General features: G+C 42.3%; 1 protein-coding gene across 1 annotated transcript; it reads right to left on the bottom strand.

Moving 5' to 3' along the window:
• Nucleotides 1-1,387: 1,387 nt before the first annotated feature.
• Nucleotides 1,388-19,132, bottom strand: MEIOC (meiosis specific with coiled-coil domain). Its single transcript, XM_069788326.1, has 8 exons — nt 19,127-19,132; nt 17,446-17,571; nt 16,015-16,172; nt 15,788-15,892; nt 12,413-14,267; nt 10,592-10,726; nt 6,466-6,646; nt 1,388-3,026 (listed from the first exon to the last, which is right to left on the bottom strand). Exons 1-8 carry the CDS (start codon nt 19,130-19,132, stop codon nt 2,803-2,805), a joined length of 2,790 nt encoding a protein of 929 aa, XP_069644427.1. The 3' UTR covers nt 1,388-2,802.
• Nucleotides 19,133-20,454: the final 1,322 nt, after the last annotated feature.

A 20,454-nucleotide genomic window follows, 5' to 3' on the forward strand; every position in this document is an offset into this window, starting at 1 on the left:
CTGCTCCAGCCCCAGCACTGTGGGCTGGCTCACGCTTTCTCCTGTGACCTGAGGCCCTTCACACAACCCCTGGGCTTGAGGCTGGATGAGGGCACTGAGCTGTGGCTCAGCACCCATGTCTGAAGCCACCTGGGCCAGATGTAGGTTTGAGAAAGATGGCCCTGAACAGCCAGCAGCTAACACCTCCACTGGTACCTCAGTTGCTCAGGCAGCAACAGCCATCCCCCCTTACTGGCAGCAGTCTTGGTTTTTTCCCCATGTTCTTAAGCTGGATACCTGGTACTGAACTGAACTTCCCCAAACCTCTACTTCCAAGTGGAAAGCAAGCCATGGGCTGGAGCTGCCCATCTGCACAGGTGCTGGCACACCAGAACAAAGAGCTGCGTTCACCTCCTCAGGACAGGAACTGAACCCCCTCTGCTGAGCTCAAGAGCCAGTTGAAAAACAAAAGGTTACGCCCCATGTGCCAAAATGTATAAATTCAACAGAAGTGTGTATGGATTTAAGAAGGGTGTAGTCACAAGTGCACTGCAGGTGCTCCCTCTCACAGATGGGTGGATCACCTTTGCTGGTATCATTCATACCCTGCACAGGCTGCAAGGTTCAGTCTGTCATGTCTGTCTAGCCAACAGTTCACTCCTGCACTTAAGAAAGGCCATTTTAGGGACAGGAACAGGAACAAAGGTTTTCAGCAGGCATCCTGGGGCAAAGTGGGAGGACCACAACTATCCAGCAGCACCTCACCAGGACAGCTTTACCAGCTTTTGCTGTTGGCAACCCACAAGCATGCTGTAGTCTTGGGTGAACACACAGACACAGGAATCAACAGCCCTCAAAGGGTTTAAGCTGCCCTTGGCTGTGAGCCCATTTCAGCACAGTTGGTGCTTCCCAGCTTGTGGGGCTGCAGGTCTGCCTTCAAACCCCAGAGCTGCTGTAACCGAGCATCAGTAATTTTTGCTATTGATTCAGTGCCAAGGCAGACGTTGTGTCTGGAGAACTGAACGCTGATGCTGGACTGACACTCAGGAGTGCATTGACTCCATCAACACCAAGAAATGTATAGGGCAGGAATACTCCAGACAGACTGCTAAGATTTCCAGTTGCAGATACTGAAATCATTGCCTAAGCTTTCTCTGGCAGTACAGAAGAGCTTGTAACTAATGAGATACTTGCAGGGAAAAAATAATCAACCACTTTGGCTTCACTGCACTGATAGAATTTTCCCATGGTTTGTCTAAAGTTACAGCCCTTTCTACGAGAGAGTAATTTCAGTATCACCATTGTGTTATACCTCAACATACTTCAATAACTAACTGAAAATTACAGTCCTCGTTAACAGATCAAGTTCTAGGAGCTGAGACTATGAAGACAAGTGCAGACCAACTGCTCGTCAACAAAAGCTAATTTATTTCTTACCAGACAGACTGAAGTCAGTACAGCATTGCTTTTAACATCAACATAGCCTAGGTTAAACTTAACAAATCTTAATACAGTGACTTGTGGTATGAATATGTGCTTTGTTCTCCTGCCCCAATGAACTCACTCTGGCAGTACTTTTGGTCATTTCAGTGATCAAAATGGTTACTCCACTTTCTGCTGCATTCTTATTCGGTTTCCTTCTCACATCATCTAATGACAATTTATGTGGTGCAATCACACCGTTTGCATATCAGGATTTCCAGAAGGAGGAAGAACAGAGACATTTAAAATATCAGGGTATCTAGGCAAGGACAGCTGAATAAATTTAATCCACACATTATAAACACGATGCTAGAAGTGTTAAAACCCCCTATCTCCTGAGCCACATAATACCAATATTTCGTATCAGTGAATAAGTTACTTATATTCCATACAGATTAAGATATGCAGATAGATAAACACCAAGTATTAATAGCTGTCAAAAAATGCAGAGGTAAACTAATAAGTCTAAAATATGACAAGCAAATTTCAAACCAAACTAGTGAAAGAGTAACTTTAAGAAAACCTAAATTTCAGAACTTTGTGATACCTCTTCCGATTTTGAAGTGAAGGTATTAAAAACAATACTCATTATTTCAGCTACTGCACAGCTTTTTAAAGGATAATCCTGTGTGCATGTTATATTTTGATTATGTTTAAATACTTTAAAACAGAGGTTCTTTTTTTCCCAAGAGCATGCCCAAATGATTTGAACACATTTACTAAATTGCATGGTTTCACAACAGCAATTTTGTCATACCAGTAATTTAGTAGAACCCGGTGCATCTCCTTTCACAAACTTAAGATTCTAAAATCTCAAATTCATAAATATTTGTATTTTAAATATTTAATTTTACATGAATATTGGGTATTCTTAGCATTTTTCCTCCTGTTTCCAGGTTTTAGTCCAATAAGGAAACCATTTTTACATCACAATCTTATCTGATACTAACCGGACACCCCATTAGACTACAGTCTTTAAGAATCATTATTTTGAAACCTATTTCCTAAAGCAAAACTAAAAGAAGTTATCAGAAGAGTTGTACACCAGGGTTCCCTTGCAGAAGTTAAATAATGTCTTGGCTGTTAATTAATTAGTCTGATTATTTTTTAAGTTAGCATTCACCAGTTTGGCTTTACAATATTCTGACGCTGACTGTCATGTTAACAGTTTAAGTAGAACCCGAAAGCCCTTAAAGCAAATTCAACTTCTCATCAAGATGCAGCTTTAAATATGAGTATTAGCAGTTCAAACTTTACAAATAATTAAAAAGAATTAATGTATCAATCATCTCCCATACATACACACTGCAGAGTGTATTTTTGCATGCAACTAGTATTTCATTAGTGCTTGCTTACTTCAGCCCTCTGATTTAGGATGCCACAGTTGTTTGTGTTTTCGCACACTTTTTCTTCAGGTTGCTCAGTCTCCCGAAGAGCTTTCTCTGGATCTAGTTTTCCAGCTGAAGATTTCGGTAAGGTCATCTGGAGCGCGCACCAGAGAGTTGTACGTGCTTTACGTGTTGCTACACTCATGTCTTTAATTGCCAAAGCAAGAGCAAACACATCTGCAGGGAGGAAATGGCGTTTTAATCTTTATTACACAGGTCATGAGCAAGCACTATTTGGGATTAATTCACCCTGGCAATGCTAAAGAGAGCAGAACTTCTTAGCCCCTTTTTAGTGTCTGACTTTGCCTGTCTCTTTATAAGATTGTAAAAGTTGAATCTGAGAAAGTAGTGATTTTTACGCCCTCATACAAAGAGGCATGTACATAGAATTTAGGTACTTACTTTGTTAAAGGTCCTACTTAACTGTCACCTGTTATCAGAAGCATGTAAAGCCTTATGGTCAGCTCTGGTTTTGAAACTATTCCATGTACACACATACTAAAGGTATCTCGCCCCTTCCTGTGCAAGCTCCTTGCTGAATGTTCACAGGAACCCCTCCACATCCACAAAGTGGATCCTTTGCCCATCTTGCCTAAGAAATTAAGCCAGGTGAAGGAATAGCTCATTTATGGCATTTTATTAAAGCATACAGATCATGTTCTGCAAACATGTCAACCCTCACCACTTTAAAATAAAGAGTAAGGTGGTGCAGTGGTCCATTTATTCAACTGCAATGACTTAATGCATAGGTAATGCTTTGATTTTAATTCCAGCCTGTGTGTGAAGAAACAAATTCAATACCCTCTTCTAGGCACTGGAGTTTTCAGCCAGAACTTGCATGTTATTTTGGGGTAGGGGCACACTCACTCCTCTTGGAGCCGGTTCACACTACGCTGTATGCTGGGCTGCACAGAAAGCATGTGTGCACTTGCCTCCCTGCTCAAACACTTCCATGAGAGTTGGGAGCAGTGGAAGACTTTAAGTCAAAGTCTGCTCTTCCAAGTGCTTGTACTCAGTAAGCACGAGTGCAGTTTCATTTTATTGCAAAAACCTGGCACCCACCTTCAACCAATGTTGTTGGATTCACTGTTCCAGGTGAAAGCATGCCCCTCTTGGAGGTACTGGGGGTGCCTCAGGAAAGGGCAGAATTTGAAGACCTAGCCTTATCCCCTCACCACCACTCTCTACCAGCTTGTCTGGCTCTCACTCCCCAGGCTGGTTCCTGTGAAACTCCTTCTGAGACATCCCTCCTTCCTCCTGCACAGAGTGACTGATTCCTCTACAGTTACCACTGCTAAAGCAGCTGGAAGGAGTGCTACACAAAATTGATTTAGGTAACTGTGAAGAATCACCATGAAAATCCACTTGTCCAACACAAGTGTCAGCTATCCAAAAAATTTTAGAAGGTAGTGTTTGGAAGGATAACTCCAGAGAAATAAAAGGATAGAAAACAGAGTGGGAGGATGTGATTATAAGGTCTTATATTCTCAAAATTCCAATTTCCACACCAAGCTTTGTGGAATCCAGAAGAGACCACAGGAATGGTGTCATCTGGACTGCCTAGAAGAAGCTAAGAAACAAGTGACACATAAATGTGCATCTCAAAGCTGTAGGATACGGTTGGCATTTGGGTCACTACCAGGGAAGAAAGGAAAATTGCATAGTAATAAGGAAGGGTTGTTTTAAAGTCTTTGGCTGAATGCAGTGCCTGAGAGTTACAAACATTAAAAAGGTCTCTTCTCCCCTCAGAAGATGATCTGTAACAGCTATATCCTTCTGAAAGATCCTGAAAACTAAATCTAGGGCAATCGCAAAGCAGAGGTATGCTCAGACAGCCCTGAAAGGCTTGATGGTTGTTCTGGGTGACAGGTGGCACTCCATAAAACCCTTTTTTTGATCATTGTGATTTCTTCCAGAACTTCATTAAGCTGTCAAAAACATTTACAAACAACTGCCAGATACCTCGTACAGTTCCATAACTTTGGTGTGTAATAGCAGAATTTTTCAGACCCATGTTGTGCATGAATACAACTGATAGGAGGCAGCTCAGATCCATCTGCTTCCCACTGAAGCAAATCTGTGTTGCAACTAAAGTGAGGGAGCTGGGAGAAGACAAGACCATGGCTCACATATGAATTTTGTTTAAATCAAACTTCCTGGAATAGAGGACATAATAGACAGGTCCTGCCTGATAAGACAGATACTTAATATCAGATCAGATGGAATAGAAAGGTGCTGTGGAAACAGGGTTGGGCCAGGGAAGACCGCTTCTCAAACAAAACAAAACTATTAACAAGAAGAAAGCTCTGCCAAAGAGAGGAGATGCTCAGCTTCAGGCATTTTCCTCAAGGCTTTCCCAGACATGCAGCAAATATAGTTAGTACATTCAATAATCTACTGTTTGAAAAATCCTCCCCAATTGCCACAACAGGCTAACATATCTTGGAGACAGCCAGTATGGAGGATGAGAGGTAGACAAAGAAAGTGCAACCCTTCTAGTTAAGTAATCAGAACCCATTGTGCAAAGCCCACTTCTTTCCCTTCTCAAAGCAGCTGGACCAGGGAGCAGATCCTGAGGTCTGACAGCTACTCTTTCCCAGACTACTCAGTTCCAGAGCTCACTGATCTGGTTAAGAAGTAGCACCAAGTAAAGCCAGCACCAATTATTTTCATGGGCTTCAACAACCCCCAAGCCCCCTTCGTCTTAACAAGTCACATAATTTTCAATCAAGGTAAAGGGAAACAAGAATGACAGTGAATGGGTGAAAAGAAAAATTGCTATAGTCTATCTTTTGAAGTAAACTTTAGAATTACAGAAGTGCATGACGGGATACCCCAAAGAAGTAAAATAATCCATCTAATTCAGTTGTGGAAAGAAAGTCAGGAAGCGAACAGAGGACTCAGAAATGTAAGAAAGCATCCAACACAAAGCAGTAGGTCAGAGTGTCACAGGTAGCAGGAATTTATTCTGACTCACATCTAAGAGAGAAGGGAATCTGCCATTCTGCCTGTGCACTAGTGAAAGATTAAGCTGAATATTCTGCATATTTTGGATACCATTAAGAATAAAAACATTCTGACCAATACAGTTTTGTGTATCCATCCAAAATGTGATTTGTGTTTTATGTCAATCAACAACAGAACATGCTTGAAGAGGAAATCCATTCATAATGCAAGGCCATTTTGGTCTCTTTGCACAGATTCAGCATGGAGATACCAAAGAAGTTCTACACAGAAATACAGACAGGGCTAGAGGGGTGATGGGAACAGGGATAGGAGGGGCAGGGAGAAGAAAGAAGCAATCGTTTAATATCATCTCCAATCCCAAACTGCATTACAAACCCCCCCCCCCCCACTACCATTTCATTACTTGCTAGTTTATTAATTGAATAAATGCACTCCAAATTGATTTAACCCATTTATCTCTATAACCCAGTTTTAGTATCCTCTCAAAACCATCATCTAAAACCTGTACAGTCTGCCTTTCTCAAAGCTCTAGACACCGAAAAATAAATTAAAACTTTAATACAAAACCCCTCACACTTTTTTTTTTTAGACTTGCAGTATGTGTAGAATTTTTCAGCTACCTTATAAAAGTACGTAAGCATAGTTATACCTCTGTCATCTTGGCATCTGGGAGCTCCTTGCCTCTGTCGATTTGAAGCATTTACAATTTCATCTTTTCTACGCGACTGCACTACATGAATTACCTCCAGATGTTTATCAAGAGCAGTAGAAATGTTAGCATGAAGGGGAGAACTGCGAAGGCGCTCCATTTTTCCAAGTAAAGTCACAACCTAATGAACATTTTACACGTTACAGGAGTTCAAACTATACTCATCTAGACTTACAAGAAAATTAACTAGATTAGGAAGAACAGATTAATGATAACCATTTTTTTTTTTTTTCGAGAACACTTCATAAAGTTATAGCTGAAGTAGATTTAAATTCTTACCTAGGATTTCTTCTCCGAAACCGAAGCTGTAGAATACCTGGGTGTGCATAGCACAACAGCAAAGCTAAAATACCCCAATATTAGGACACTCAGCTTACTAGTTAATAACAGATATATACAACTTTGAGACCACCATGTAACAGGACATGACAATGTGAATTCCTCTGAATCAAGACCAGTGCAGTCCTCCCTTTCATCAGCACTCCTACAATTATACGGGTGAAAACCAATCCCACAAAGACCAGCCAGTTTTCACCCGGATTGTCTCCTTGGGCTGCGCCAGTGCAAAGCAACTGGCAACGTGGGAAAGCAGCAGTCTCATTCTGGAAGCTGCTGTGGAACCACACGTGTAGGCTGACTTTCAGGATGGTTACTCAACACTAAAGGAACTCTTTCAGAGAATATCAAGCACAAGCATTCAGAAATAATTCAGTTTTGTTTAGTCAATTGAGAATCTGCACCTTTGTCATCTTGTTTATCTTACAACAGTCACATTACTATGAATTTCCCCTTGGTGAGTGATTCCTCAACCATGGTTCACAGACCACTGAAGAAAGGTCTGCAGAAAGAGATAAAACTAGAATTTCCGAAATTGTAATGTTCACTGGGCAATGGCTACACTTGATGACCTATAAATAAGCCTGATGATTAATGGTCATCCACAAGTTAAAAATAAGAAACAGAGGGTCTGGGAGCACAGTGCAAAATGAAGTTCTTGATGCTTCCTTGCAACAGAATGACTGTAGGCTTCCCTAGGAAAAGGACTGGCATGGAGTTTTTGAAACGTAAGAAAGGGTGGCTAACAAAGGCATTTGAACCAGGACAATTTGCCCAATCTGCCCCAAGTATCCTCAGAGGAGGCTGTTGGCCAAGACAGTTATTTTGATAACAGCATCCACAACAGCAGAACAGAGCAGCCACTCCCTGCTAAGGGCTCAGGAGAGAGTATTCAGGAAGGAGCAAGCTCCCACTGCCAGACTTGTCCTGCTCTCCCTTAGATCCGGCAAAAGCCTGGCGGGGGGTGGAACATAGGCAGGAATAAACTGCGCAAGTTACTGTGACAGCAGCAACTACCAATAAGCTCAAAAAATGACACTTCACATTTGTAAGGAAGCTAAGAATTTACAAAAAAGCAAAGGGAGAACTTCACACGAACAACTGAGGAATAAGCCACTAGGATAGGAAACTAACGTTGGTAAGATTGTTTGAAAATCACTAGATTTGTTTCTGAAGAAAAAGCCAGATTTTAAGGAGTGGCATAGTAGGATTACATAAACAAGTGAAACAAAGTAAGATGAACCTAACAGTCATTTCCCAGTGTTACTTAATAGTACATCCACATCCACAAAAGGACTTACGTTCTGAAGACCTTGTTTTTCAGGTACCACAACCCCACCCAGTGGGATCCACAGCTGATAGTAAAATGCCTATGTTCTTTATACTAAGCCTGGGAGCAGTGACAGGTATCCAAAAGCAAAATCCACAAAAGTCAGCAAAACTGGCCTGCCCCAAGCAACCCAACAGGAACCACCAAAGGCTCAAATGCTCGCTTTCCTGTCCCCTCAGGTTTTTCAGAAGTTCATCCTGCATTCCCAAGAGACCCTTCCTTCCACTTACAACTCAGAAGCATCAACTAAACCTGCCCTTCTCTTGCAAAGCACAGCTGATCCCTTTTGACTGTCACAGGGCTTGCCAAGTCATTTAGATCTTTCACTGGGAAAAGCAGCAAGCCAGCAGTGACACTGAGGCTGACTGCTGGAGTGGCAGGGTCCCAGCGAACAGCCAGCAGAGACACAGACCCTGCAGTCTAGGGGTGAGCATACTCCATGAGATAAGGACTGACATTTCAGGCCCAGCCTTGATAACTGTTTTTCACAAAACAATATATTTGGAATAGGGACCATAATGCTTTCCCCAGCCCATACAGATAGCCTCACTACTAGAAATAAGCTCCCATTTCCTCTCTCTGGCAAAATCATTACCAGTCCACAACAGAAGAACTTCAACAGGACAAGCTGAATGTCCAGCCTCAGAGTACCCCACAGTGGGGTGACTATAGCATTCTCCAGTTACAACAGAGCTGTGGATTCACACCTCCCCAGAAACAAGGGAGATGAGATACAGTCCACAGAGAGGAGATCCTGGTTTAAAGTTTGTTCTTTGGCTATTAAGTGGTTTTAATAGCTACTGATGATATACTGAAGGAAGCTACTGTCACCTCTCCATCAGCTATGCTTTGTTCTGGAACTGAAAGCAACCGCAAGTGGAAGTCTCAAATGATAAAACCAAAGTAAAGTGCGTGACCACCAAGAAGATTTAACTAGATGCTCCACACTATGAAGAGTTAATCCTAGATTCAGCCAGCTCAACATCCACTTGAGCCTTTGTACCAGTGTTTCTCTTTGGCCATCACTAAGCTTTTTGATGTTAGAATCCAGGTTCAACAGCCCCACTGTGCTTTTAAGCATTCTTAAAACTACTTTTCAGTTGCCACCTAACAAGTGTCTGAGGTTCTATATCCTGAAGCTTGGTTCCTCAAATGGCTAGAAAAGATGAAGTCCTTTCTTAGATGCAGTTTTAAAGTACTAGGACAAGGACAGGCAAGCCTTCTGAAAGTGGAAACTTCCTAACACTGTTCTTTTGGGGTTCATAAAACAGTAGTTTAAAAAGCGTACACTAAGCCTATCAACACATCTTTTGCTGTACTCTTTACTAGGCTGTATGAACAAAGCCAGGCCACAAGACACATTTCAGCAGGCAGTAAGCAGACATGGCTCCACAGCTTTATTTCACCTTTGCGAGACTGGTAAGAAGGACTGCTTCTTACCACTGCTGCCTTGGGAGTGACTGAGCTCAGCAGTACTGGTGCCTCCAAGAACCAGCACTTCTCAGAACAACAGCTGCTGTCTTTAATCCCACATCCCCTTGCAGGGGCAGGCTTCAGCTCTGCGCTTTCAGCCCACATTTCTCCTCCTTCTGCAGCATGAGCATCCTGGCTCTGGCCTCTCTACCTCAGAAGAGCCAGATCAGACCCTTGCTATTCTGCTGGCAGATCAGATAAGCTCTGCCTGTGCTAGCCTCCTCCCTCTAGTCTCCCTTGCAGAATTCTGTACAGGCTGCTGCCTCACAAAGAAGCATGATACTGCACACTGGCATGATCATTTGGCCACAGAGTCACAGGCAGCTCAAAAGACACAACTCATGCTTGCCCTACAGGTTATGGCTGTTTGGCTTAAGCAGCAAACTAGTAACATAGAAATTCAGGCTGAAGTTGCATCAAATAACCATTCTGCATGAAAAAAATACAAGACTCTCAAGCATATATATATATAAAAGTCTTACAAACATTAATTAAACTTGCTTTTCCCCCCACAAATACTTCCTTTAATACAGTGTCTACAAATCTACAGTGAACATTTCTCTGCTGAGCTGCTCAAAACAGAAGAGCTCAAAATGCAAGCACATCTTAGAGCTGTGCAAGCAGTTAGGCTAGATGACTGCATTCTGGCATCTCATGCACGCTCTTGTACTAGGAACCACATCCTCCTGGCATGTAAACGTGAGCCTCAGCCACTCAGTGGGTTCCCTGGTAACAGCAGCAGTGAACCTGGAGCTGTAGAAATTCTAGCAGGGACTGCTGAAATATTATTCCCTGCATAGCGTTTAAGAACAAAGCTATTTTTGGAAAAGCTGCTCTGATCATCTTACATATCTTATACTAATCTAAGTTCTGTGTGATAAGTTCAATAGATTTTTTTTTTTTTTTTTTTTAAGTCCTACAACTCACTCTGGCTTGTTCACGCAGCTGATCCACAATTAAGCGATCAACTCTTGATGGGTTTGATGTCAGCCTTGGAATCGGAGTGTTGTTAGCACTGGAAACCTTTTTCCCTTGGAAATTCTTAGCAAGAGCTGATTCAGTCTGCAGGAAAACAAAAGAATAACTCCCTAAGAACGTAAGCTGCAAAGTGTGCTTCATTACAGAAACAAGAAAAAAATATTAGATATACAGTGTCTTTCCCTTAGGGTTTTGGATTTTTTTTTTTTTAAAGCAGATTATGAGGATTCAGGCATTTGGGATTTAACCATTTGGTAAGACAATCACCTGTTTTAAGTGAACAACCGCTTTACTCAAACCAGTTCAACTAAAGTAATTATGCCAACATAATGGGTTTCAGAAGTGCTATGTCTTCTCACACTCTGACTACAGCCTGTACTAATTTTGCCTGTGAATAAAATGGAGGCAAGTCAGAATTACAAGGCAAAAGAGAATGAGCAAACAGATGTGGGCCTCAGCCACAAAATTAAAATAGAATTGTTTAAGTCAGCAATTAACCTAAGTTTTGTACAGATTAGTCAAACTACAGAAAGCTGCCTTTTTTTTGTTAAAATGAAATCATATTTTATTCAGCCATCAGAAAATTACTTTGAAACCTGACTGCAAGATTTCAAATTTCAATCTCTCCCAGGCCATTGTTATGTCACTCTGGAACACCTGTAACAATACATAGCTAGCTAAATCTGTTTTAAAATTGGATTTCTTAAGATTGTCTTGTAGTGGTTCACATAAACCTGCCGCCTAATTTTCTCCACGCCCTCCTCATGTCAGCACGTGTCAACTCTTTCTCTTTTGCACTTTTCTATGCAAGCCCAGACATCAATCTCCCCTCCTCAAGTCAAGCTCATTGTCACCCTAACCCCTCTATTCAAAGCAACAACTGGCTTTTGGCAAAAAAAAGCCCCGTTACATCCCCTCACAATTAAGTTTCTTTTGTTGGATTGGCACAACAGAGCTTCCACAGAGAAGCTGACAGCCAAATGGCCCGCCCCCACGATTCCCAGGTAACATTTGGTCAAGGTTCCCTCAGAAAGTCACAGCTCCAGGTTGTTTTTGAATTTCAATACCAGTTAAACTGATCAAATTAAGACAGCTTTTACACTCACCAAGGGCAGCCTGAAACACTTCCACTGATGACCAAAAAGGGCAATTACTTTAAGTAGGGCTTCATACAGAACTACCGGAATCTTTTAGTTCAAGTGTTTTAATATTACCCTTTCTTCAGCCTCTGTTTCTGGGGAAAAAAGAGCCCCTTCAAATACATCTTCGGTTTAAAACTTCAGGGAAACAGGAGGCGAGAACTCCACATTGAAAGAACTGAAAGTGGAGGGCCTAAGAAATGTCATTAATTCTTGAAAGGATTAAAGTTTAATCCCAATTCAAAACATTAATTATTGGATTTGCTTTCAAAGTTTCCAGATGCATTGTATTTATTGTATTAAAAAAAAAGCATAACATGGCTTTGTTAGCCATACCACACACCTTCCCCAACCCCAACACAGACTGAAAAAGTCACCGAATCCCTACTTTATGTGCAACATTCAATACAACATTAGTTATGCTCCCAACGAGGCTACAAGCCTTCAAAACTTCTGTTTTCAGTCCCAAGTATACACGGAAGCAAACTCTTTTAACTTTGAAGTCCCATTAACCATATCAACTCAAAAGTGAGAATTACCCATGACCTCTAACTGGACTGATTAGGGATGAGATCTACATAAAATCTGTGATATGGCATATTGATTTAGGTTGGGGTTTTTTTTTTTTTACCTTCTTTCTTTCTTTCTCCAAAGCTCTCCACTGTTCATAACATTCTTCAAGTCTAACATGAAGTTCGCTGGCAGGCCCACTACGGGTTTTGACTTGCCTTTGAAATCCAAATGCTGGTACAAAACCAGAAAAAGAGTTGTCACCATACATCTTATCATTAAAATAAGGGTAGAAGCGTTTTAAGTCATCATGGGAGAACAATTCATGAGACTCCATCAGAGGGACAACGGAACGGCCAAATAGATGAGCTGATCTCAATGGGAATGCACTCGAACCAAGCTGCTGCTTACGTCTAAAGTCACCCATCACGCAATTGCTGGAAAAGCTTGGAGCCTGTAGGCAAGTCACAGGATTGATGCCATTGCTGTCTCCGCTCCCCTGCCTGAGATTAAGCTGACCCTGAGACTCCATTAAATCTTGGTACATGTTCTGCAACAACCCATCTGCATGTTTTTGTCCTTCCAGATCATAATGCTTACTGCGTGGCTTCAACTGGAAACAGTGTTTGTTCGTATTTTCAATGATCCCAAACTGCTGAGCTGAATAATTGTCACAGAATCCGTTTGGCTGCTTTAATTTCTTTTCACTTAAATACTCAATGACATTCTCTTCTCCACTTCTAACTAGTGCTTCCATGCAAGCAGCAGACCGAGCTCGTTCTGCAGTATTATAACCAAAATCAAGACTCGAAAAAACCGAAGGATTCTCTTGACAGTACTTGTGAAATAAATTACTGTTTAAAGGGAAATTTGAAGATGGTAACTGAAAAAAATCATTAGAATGACTGGAACTTTTTGGAAAAGCAGGTAAATGATTATTCAGTTTCAGCAAAGGACTTGGATTCTGAAAGGGGACAGAAGCAGTGGTTTTAGTTTGAACGTTCATCCAAGCTGGCCTTACATTAGCAGCTACTGAAAGATTTACTGAGTTTGGTAATAATGGAAGTGATTTACAGTATTCAGAATTCTGAAGATCAGACTTTGAAAACTGCTGCTTTTCTACACCATTTGCACAGTCACTATTCCCTGGATAAGCTGCAAAAGACTTCAGTCCATATTCAAATTTTTGCCCAAAATCAGTGCAGAATGAAGCTTCATTTGCAAATTGTTTTTCTGATAGAAGTCCTACAGCCTTGGGAAATGTAAAGTTTTGCTGATCTGAAATTCTATCTTCTATTTTTTTCTGAGTTCCTGATTTAACTTGAAATAATTTAGTATATGGTTCTGTGTCCAGAGATGGTACCTCAGTAGTTCCATTTACTAACTTATTTTCTTGGAGGCTACAATTGGTGCTCTTGTTAGGCTTTGCTTTACTAGCATGAGAATATTCAGTGTATCTAATATAATCTGCATTTTCATTGTATCTGTGAAACTGTGGAAGAAATGTTTCTGCCTGCTTTTGGTGCAACTGTGCATCTGTTCCTCTGGGACACACCTTCTCCCTTCCATAAGAATAAGCATCAGCTCCTGAGTCTTTGATTACTTCTGAATACCCAAATTGGGGCGTAATGGTGTTTTTTATGTATGGATAGTTCTGATACATGGGTGTTGTCTTAATATTCTCATTAGTCTGCATGTTGCAACAGTTGGCATGATCATTCCTAGAAGGGTATAAACACTGCTCTTCAAGGTCTATGCCAGTACACCCGTGATAACATTCGTCTACTTTTTGCTGTGATGCAAGATTACCACTTTGCAAGTACTGTTTTTCAGCAGCAGATACAGATTCGCTACTATAAAACCCCTGTTGTGAGGCAGCTCCAACTGGTCTTTTAGTTTCTGGCAACAGGTCATGGTGGTCTACGATTTTGGTTGCATTCATGGGCCATACTGGCTTTAAGTTGGAAGCGCAGGTCCTTGAAAAAACAAGAAATACATGCATTAGATTCTTATCTGTGGCGCTCCTCTTCCATGCCCAAATGCAGGAAAACGTTTAAAACCCAAATTCTTCCCTCAACCATTTCCTTCTGATTGATTCAACAATGCCTTACTCCAGCTTCTATCCACTACTGTCATCTTCGCAGTTTCCCTTAACTAGATAAGAAAACCGATTCTGGCTTGTCTAAATCCACCCATATACCTTAGGAGCTGCCTTCAAGCTGTGACATGTACATACCAAATTATGGTCAGTCAATCCTGTCAAGGGATTTGACTATCCATCACCACCAAAATACTCCTGGTTAAGCAACAAGTTAAGATAACCAAACTTCTGAAACTACCCACAACCTTTCAAAGCCATGTCTTAGCACTCCAGACAAAACACTACTCTGTATCATCTTGCTCGCTGCTTCAGAATCGCTTGTGTTTTACACTGGCTTACACTGCTTCCTGCAGGTAAATCAAGAATAAGCATCTCAGCACATTTCCTTTCCTTCCACTAATTACCATGGATTAACACAGGACAAGCAATCAATCAATCACTGACTGTCAAGGAAAACTGTAAACAGACTAAGTAAAAACGGAATTGTGCCTGGAAGTCACTACAGTCACAGCCAAATTTGGCAGTACTGAAAATGGAAATCCAACCTTAACTGTCTGAAGCAAAGGAATTAGAAAGATCTCTTGATCAAGACTGACTCTCTAAAGTTTTCCCTCACTTCAGACACATAACTCAGCACACATACAGAAATAATTGGAATTTTGGGAGGAGACAGAATGGAAGAGTGGTGCCTGGCTTGGGAACCTTGAGAACTGAGTTCTCTTTCTTATCCCTTAGACCTACAATGCTCAGATTCAGGCAAAAGACAGTGAGCTCTCTAAGTATCTCGGGGATGCTGGATCTGAATCCTTCTGTGTCAATCTATTATGACTATCTAATAGTTTTTTTCTGGTGCTAGAATATAGGCATAAAAAATCTGACATTTAGATATGCAAATATTGCTCAGGTAGCACTAACATCAAGAAACATTCATTTTGCATGGAATTCTTCTCTCCTGCCAGTTCAGGAAAGTGTGAAAGAGTATGATTTCATGTTTTGTATATTCCTTCTGTGAATTGAAATTAATTAAGAAACAAACCTAAAGTCTGGATTTGATCTTAATCTAAAAAAAAAATTAATAGGCAAAGGCATATATTCAAGGAGATTTATTTGAATACAGCATTTCACAATGCTTGTTAAGGACTTATTTAAAAAAAGCCAATTAAAAAGTCCTGTAAATACCAGAAGCCAGATTACCATGTAATCCAAGTACCTAGATAAAAGCTTTAAAGTATCACGAGTGAAATAAGGGGGAGGGAAGGGAAACCGTAAAAAGCATGAGGACTTGCCAGGAGCAGATGCAAAGATGACTAACAGAACACAGATACTGAGATCAGCAAGGGTAGTTTTTGTCAGAGGAAGAGAATGCCAGCAATGCTTGCATGGCAACATACTCACCCCTCAGCACAATATGGCTGCGATTTATCTTGTTCCTCCAGGATGTTAGACACAAGTCCATATAAATCCGTTTCACTGCCATAATCATTCCTTTCAGGCTGCAACCTGAAAATGAATTGCATATTAATTAAAACGATTACTTCATTCAAAATATTTCATAAGTTAAACAAAAAAAATAATCCATCTGCTCCATCAACACACACATTCTCTCTGTCAGAAATGACTACCTGGACTTCATATTAATCTGGGAAGCAGCAGGCTGCTTAGTATCATCTCCATAGGTAGACCATGGTGCATATAAAAGGGAGGAGTCCACTGGTGCAGAGTAGTCTGATGTTGAAAGGGAAGAACTGTAGGTCTGAGGTAGCTCTACATTTTCTTCATTCTGCATTTTATGTACAATAAAAGCATTGATTTTAATATTAAACACATCACATGGTCATTTCATCATTCTATGCAGTTGTACCCGAGTTCACTCTTGGAGTAACCAGAGCATGAGAAGCAAGCAAGCCACATACTTTTTGACATAACGCTACAGATAACTTCTGCTGGTGACTGCCCAGGCATATACGCATAGGACTAAAAATTTCAGGCCATGCCAGCCTAAAATGTCTGCACCAGTTTCTAACAGATGATCACTGACAGGAGTCAGGTGACGTCCCCTTCCCCACAATCAGTACAGGTTATTTACACTACTGAAGAAAACTTACAGCCAATCCTTCTCTAGAGAAAAGGTCTTCTACGCAGTTTAAGTGAAAAGGAACATTTCCTTGTGTGGTTTAAACATGGTATGCTTTCTTAGCTCTTAGCAAGTGAAAAAATTAATGGTGCTTTCATAGGGTTAAACATTAAAGATACACGATACACTCCTTCACAAAGCAAAGTAGTCTAGCAGCTACAGAAAGCGACAGACAAAACCATGCTTTATTCCCAGTGAGGCTTTCTGCCTAACTACGGGCAGGTCTCTCTATTTCACGTCTCAGTTCCCCATGTCTGTAAAATACTTCCGTAAGCGAAAAAAGATGCCCAGTTGCTGGACTGAAAGACATGGATGAGCAAAGCCACATGTATCTCAGACAGAGTAAGTAATAGGTCTGTTCTTGAAAGTACTGGAAATGACTTTTCATTCATTTATTTGAGTCTTTTACCTCAGTGAAAGTTTATGAGTACAAAAGGCAAACTGAAAAGAGAGATCTGATGTACTTAACAGTCATGGCATTTTCTACTGGTCAGACTAAGAACCCCCTGCTCAACAGGCTGGTTTATATGAACGTTTGGACTCTGTATCTGTGGTATGCCATAGAAATATCTGTTGCAATACCTAAGCTTCTGCTTCTTACTGACTTCTCAGTTGTCCTAAAAATAGTCATTTGCTCCTCACTTTGTCTACAATTGTTTATGGTAACAGAAGAATAAAGAACACAGTGAAATACTGTTTTACAAAACACCACATATTCCTTCATCTGTGACTATTAAAAAAGTCACTGTCCCTTCTGATGAACATTACCACCATGGACATTTATTATCAATGTATCAAACATGGTGATACATGCTCACTGGTATAGCAACCATATTAGAAATATTTTTTGACCATTTTGTTTACAAACAACCCAAACTCTTACACAGATATAAAAAAATTCATTTATAATCAACTGAACCTGTGATTTGTAGCAACCATATAGCGAGCCAGCGCCTGTCATTACGTTACTGAATACATCAGTCAGCCTCCCACCAGCTTCTGTGCTACTCCAGCAGCGACTGCCACCTCTGAACGCAACTTTAGGCTATACAAGACAAGGAAAAACAAAAGTGGTAGGACATAATTAAACATAGAACTGAGAGTTGTGGATTTTATACCAATATTAACTTCTTTAACACTTTAATCTACCTGTGAATTCTGTTCCACCTGAGTTTTCAAGGAATTAGTTCTACATATTGACATTATAACGTTTTCATACTTGGCCTCAGAGAAGAGCTCAACCCAACAAACCACAAGAAATTCACAAGGTGTTTAGAGACAGAGGAAGCACAGATTAAGAGGAAACCTGCATTCTCTCCATTTACACTAGCTGCGCTTCCAAAGGGCTGAACCACCACACAAGAACATCAACTACAGAAGTGGGAGAATTATCATCCCTTTTACCAACAGCAGCAGAAAAGTCATTTAGCCTTCCACGCATGGCTAGACACCTCTCATCCTTTCATCGTTGTTCCTATTACATTGTTTACATTACATGAATGCATGTACATGCATTTTCAGATTTCAGGAGCTAGAATTTTGCTATAAAACACATACTGGGAGCCACAGTGGAAGCTTGTCCCATTCCATAACTATGGGAGAAACAACTTCCACCTAAGAAACACCCTTCTCCCCATCACCAACCTGGAAGTGCTCAGAAGTAGGTGGCCAGTGGGAGCAAGGTATGAAAACAAAACAAAAGAGTTAGGCATTTTTTCTTCCCTTCCTCAGAAGGTGAGGTACACAAGGAAAATTTAAAGTTAAAATAAAACTGACTAGCTAAAACCTCCTTTAGTTCACAAATAAAAGTGACATTATTTGCATAATATTTAAAATATTACTGTAGCAGCTCACTTGAAATGCTTACTAAATTCAGAAAAAGTTCAAGTTTCACAGGGCTAGCATTCTGAAAGTATTCTGAATAAGCACTCTTCTTTCCAAAAAACTGTTGTTCTATAGCTACCCGAGGATGAAAACAGGCTCTACATCTAACGTACATGGTCTGCAGCATGATCTTCCCTCTAGTTTATGCCACAGTTACACCAATGTATTAACACAGTTTTTCTCAGACACTTTTTACAAATATGTGAACACGCAAAGCCAGAATTAGTGTGGAACACAACTCCCTTTCTTACACTAGTTATGCCACATTTTCTCCTTAGTTATCTCCTTGTTCAGTAAGGACACCTAGCACTTACATGACGTATGAGCTCAAAGAATTAAGTACAACTTGCTGATACAGATTTGAGACACCCCCCACACACCATACACACTCATTTTTTTCCCAAATAGAACTTTTTGGCGACACTTGTTTTCCCACCACTTCTGACCTCAGTTTCACAGCACCCGTTACCACAAGACAGGCCCAGGCCTAGACGGCCCCAGGCGGCCCCACACAGGACAGCGCTGCCCGGCCGGGGCAGCAGACACCCTGCGGGGGGAAGGGCGCGAAGCCTAGCCCAGCCTCAGCCCTGCCCGGTTACCGGCGCCGAGGAGAAGGCCCAGCCCCGGGACAGCTCCAACCATCACGCTGAGTTTCTGACAGGAGGAGCTGCACGGCCCAGCCGCTCCCCAGCCCGTAGCGCGGCCCCGTCCCTCACCTCCATGAGAGACCCCCGGGACAGCGGCTGCCACCGCAGCTATTGGCAGCGCGCGCGGCCGCCCCTCCCGCGCGCCGCCATGGCGGGCCGCCTGAGGCGAGAGGCGGCCGTTAGCCTCGCGCCGGGCCAACCACCGCCCCGCGCGCTCGAGGGGATTGGCCAGCTCCTGAGCCGCCTGGCCAATGAGGAGCCACTCGGCACCCTCGCACCTCCCCGCACCGCGTGACCCTCTCTGTTCTCCACGCGGTTATTAGACATCGAGAGCCTACAGCTAGTCTTATGGTAACGGAGCTTTATTTCTATTGGCTCCTATCCGCCAATGAAAAATCACCTCGCTCAGCCCTCCCGCCAATGAGGAGCTGCGGAGCCGTTGTTCACCTGGTCACAGCGCCGCGGCCGTTGAAGCGGTCTCGGCCTCGGCTCCGGCCCCAAGCGCTGCTTCCCGCCCGGGGCGCCGTCCCGGCATCTGCCCTGAGAATTGCCCGGCTGCCGTGTCGGGGCAGCGGGCCCTCTCAGCCCCCCCGGGGCCTGTCAGCGAGGCTGCCCTCAGCTGCTGCCACCCCGTCTCCACGCTAGGACAGTCCTGCCCAGGGCCACACTGCCCCTGAGACTCCACAGTCCTGTGCATCGCCTACGGGAACAAGAGGAAACCTCCTCACCAGTGACAGAGCAGTCCCCTGTCTCAGGGCCTGCTGGGCTGAGAGCCTGCTGAGGAGTTGTCGTTAACTCTATCCCAGCCAAAACCACCGCAGCAAACAGCTGAGGTGCCCCAGAGCCCCGGGGTGCTGGGTTGGAAGGAGAAACCACAGGAAACCTGATGGAAAAGGGAGCCCAGTTCCAGCAGCAGGGTCACTACGCTGCCAGCCTCTGTTTCTTTACACTTCTCGTTGCTGCTGCTGGTTTAGATACTCTGCCAAGCGTACAAGTATCAGTGTTTTCACTAAAAAAAAGGACTAAGGAAAGCCTAAAAGCCCTGAAACCAAACCATACTCTTGTTTTCACTTCTCAAGCTATTTTGCTTTTCAATTCTCAAGCTATTTTGGTTTTCACTTCTCAAGCTATTTTTACGGAATCTAGGGACATAATTTTTGCTGCCATCTCTATTTGGGCAGATAAAGGCAGTACATGGATAACTTCATGACGATAGAGGCATCATTTTTTTATGAATTGTGGGCATTTGTGTTGTGATACATCTCTCTCATTTCCCAGCGCAAGCTGCCCTCCAGCCTTCTTAACTCCCTTCAGTGCGCTACCAGCCAGCAGGTTCACAGGGAGGTTAGTGGGACGAGCCTGGGGAGCCGGATCCTGTCCAGTGTGCCTTCCTAAAC

Source organism: Haliaeetus albicilla, chromosome 7 (assembly GCF_947461875.1).
Source record: "Haliaeetus albicilla chromosome 7, bHalAlb1.1, whole genome shotgun sequence".
Lineage (NCBI taxonomy): Eukaryota > Metazoa > Chordata > Aves > Accipitriformes > Accipitridae > Haliaeetus > Haliaeetus albicilla.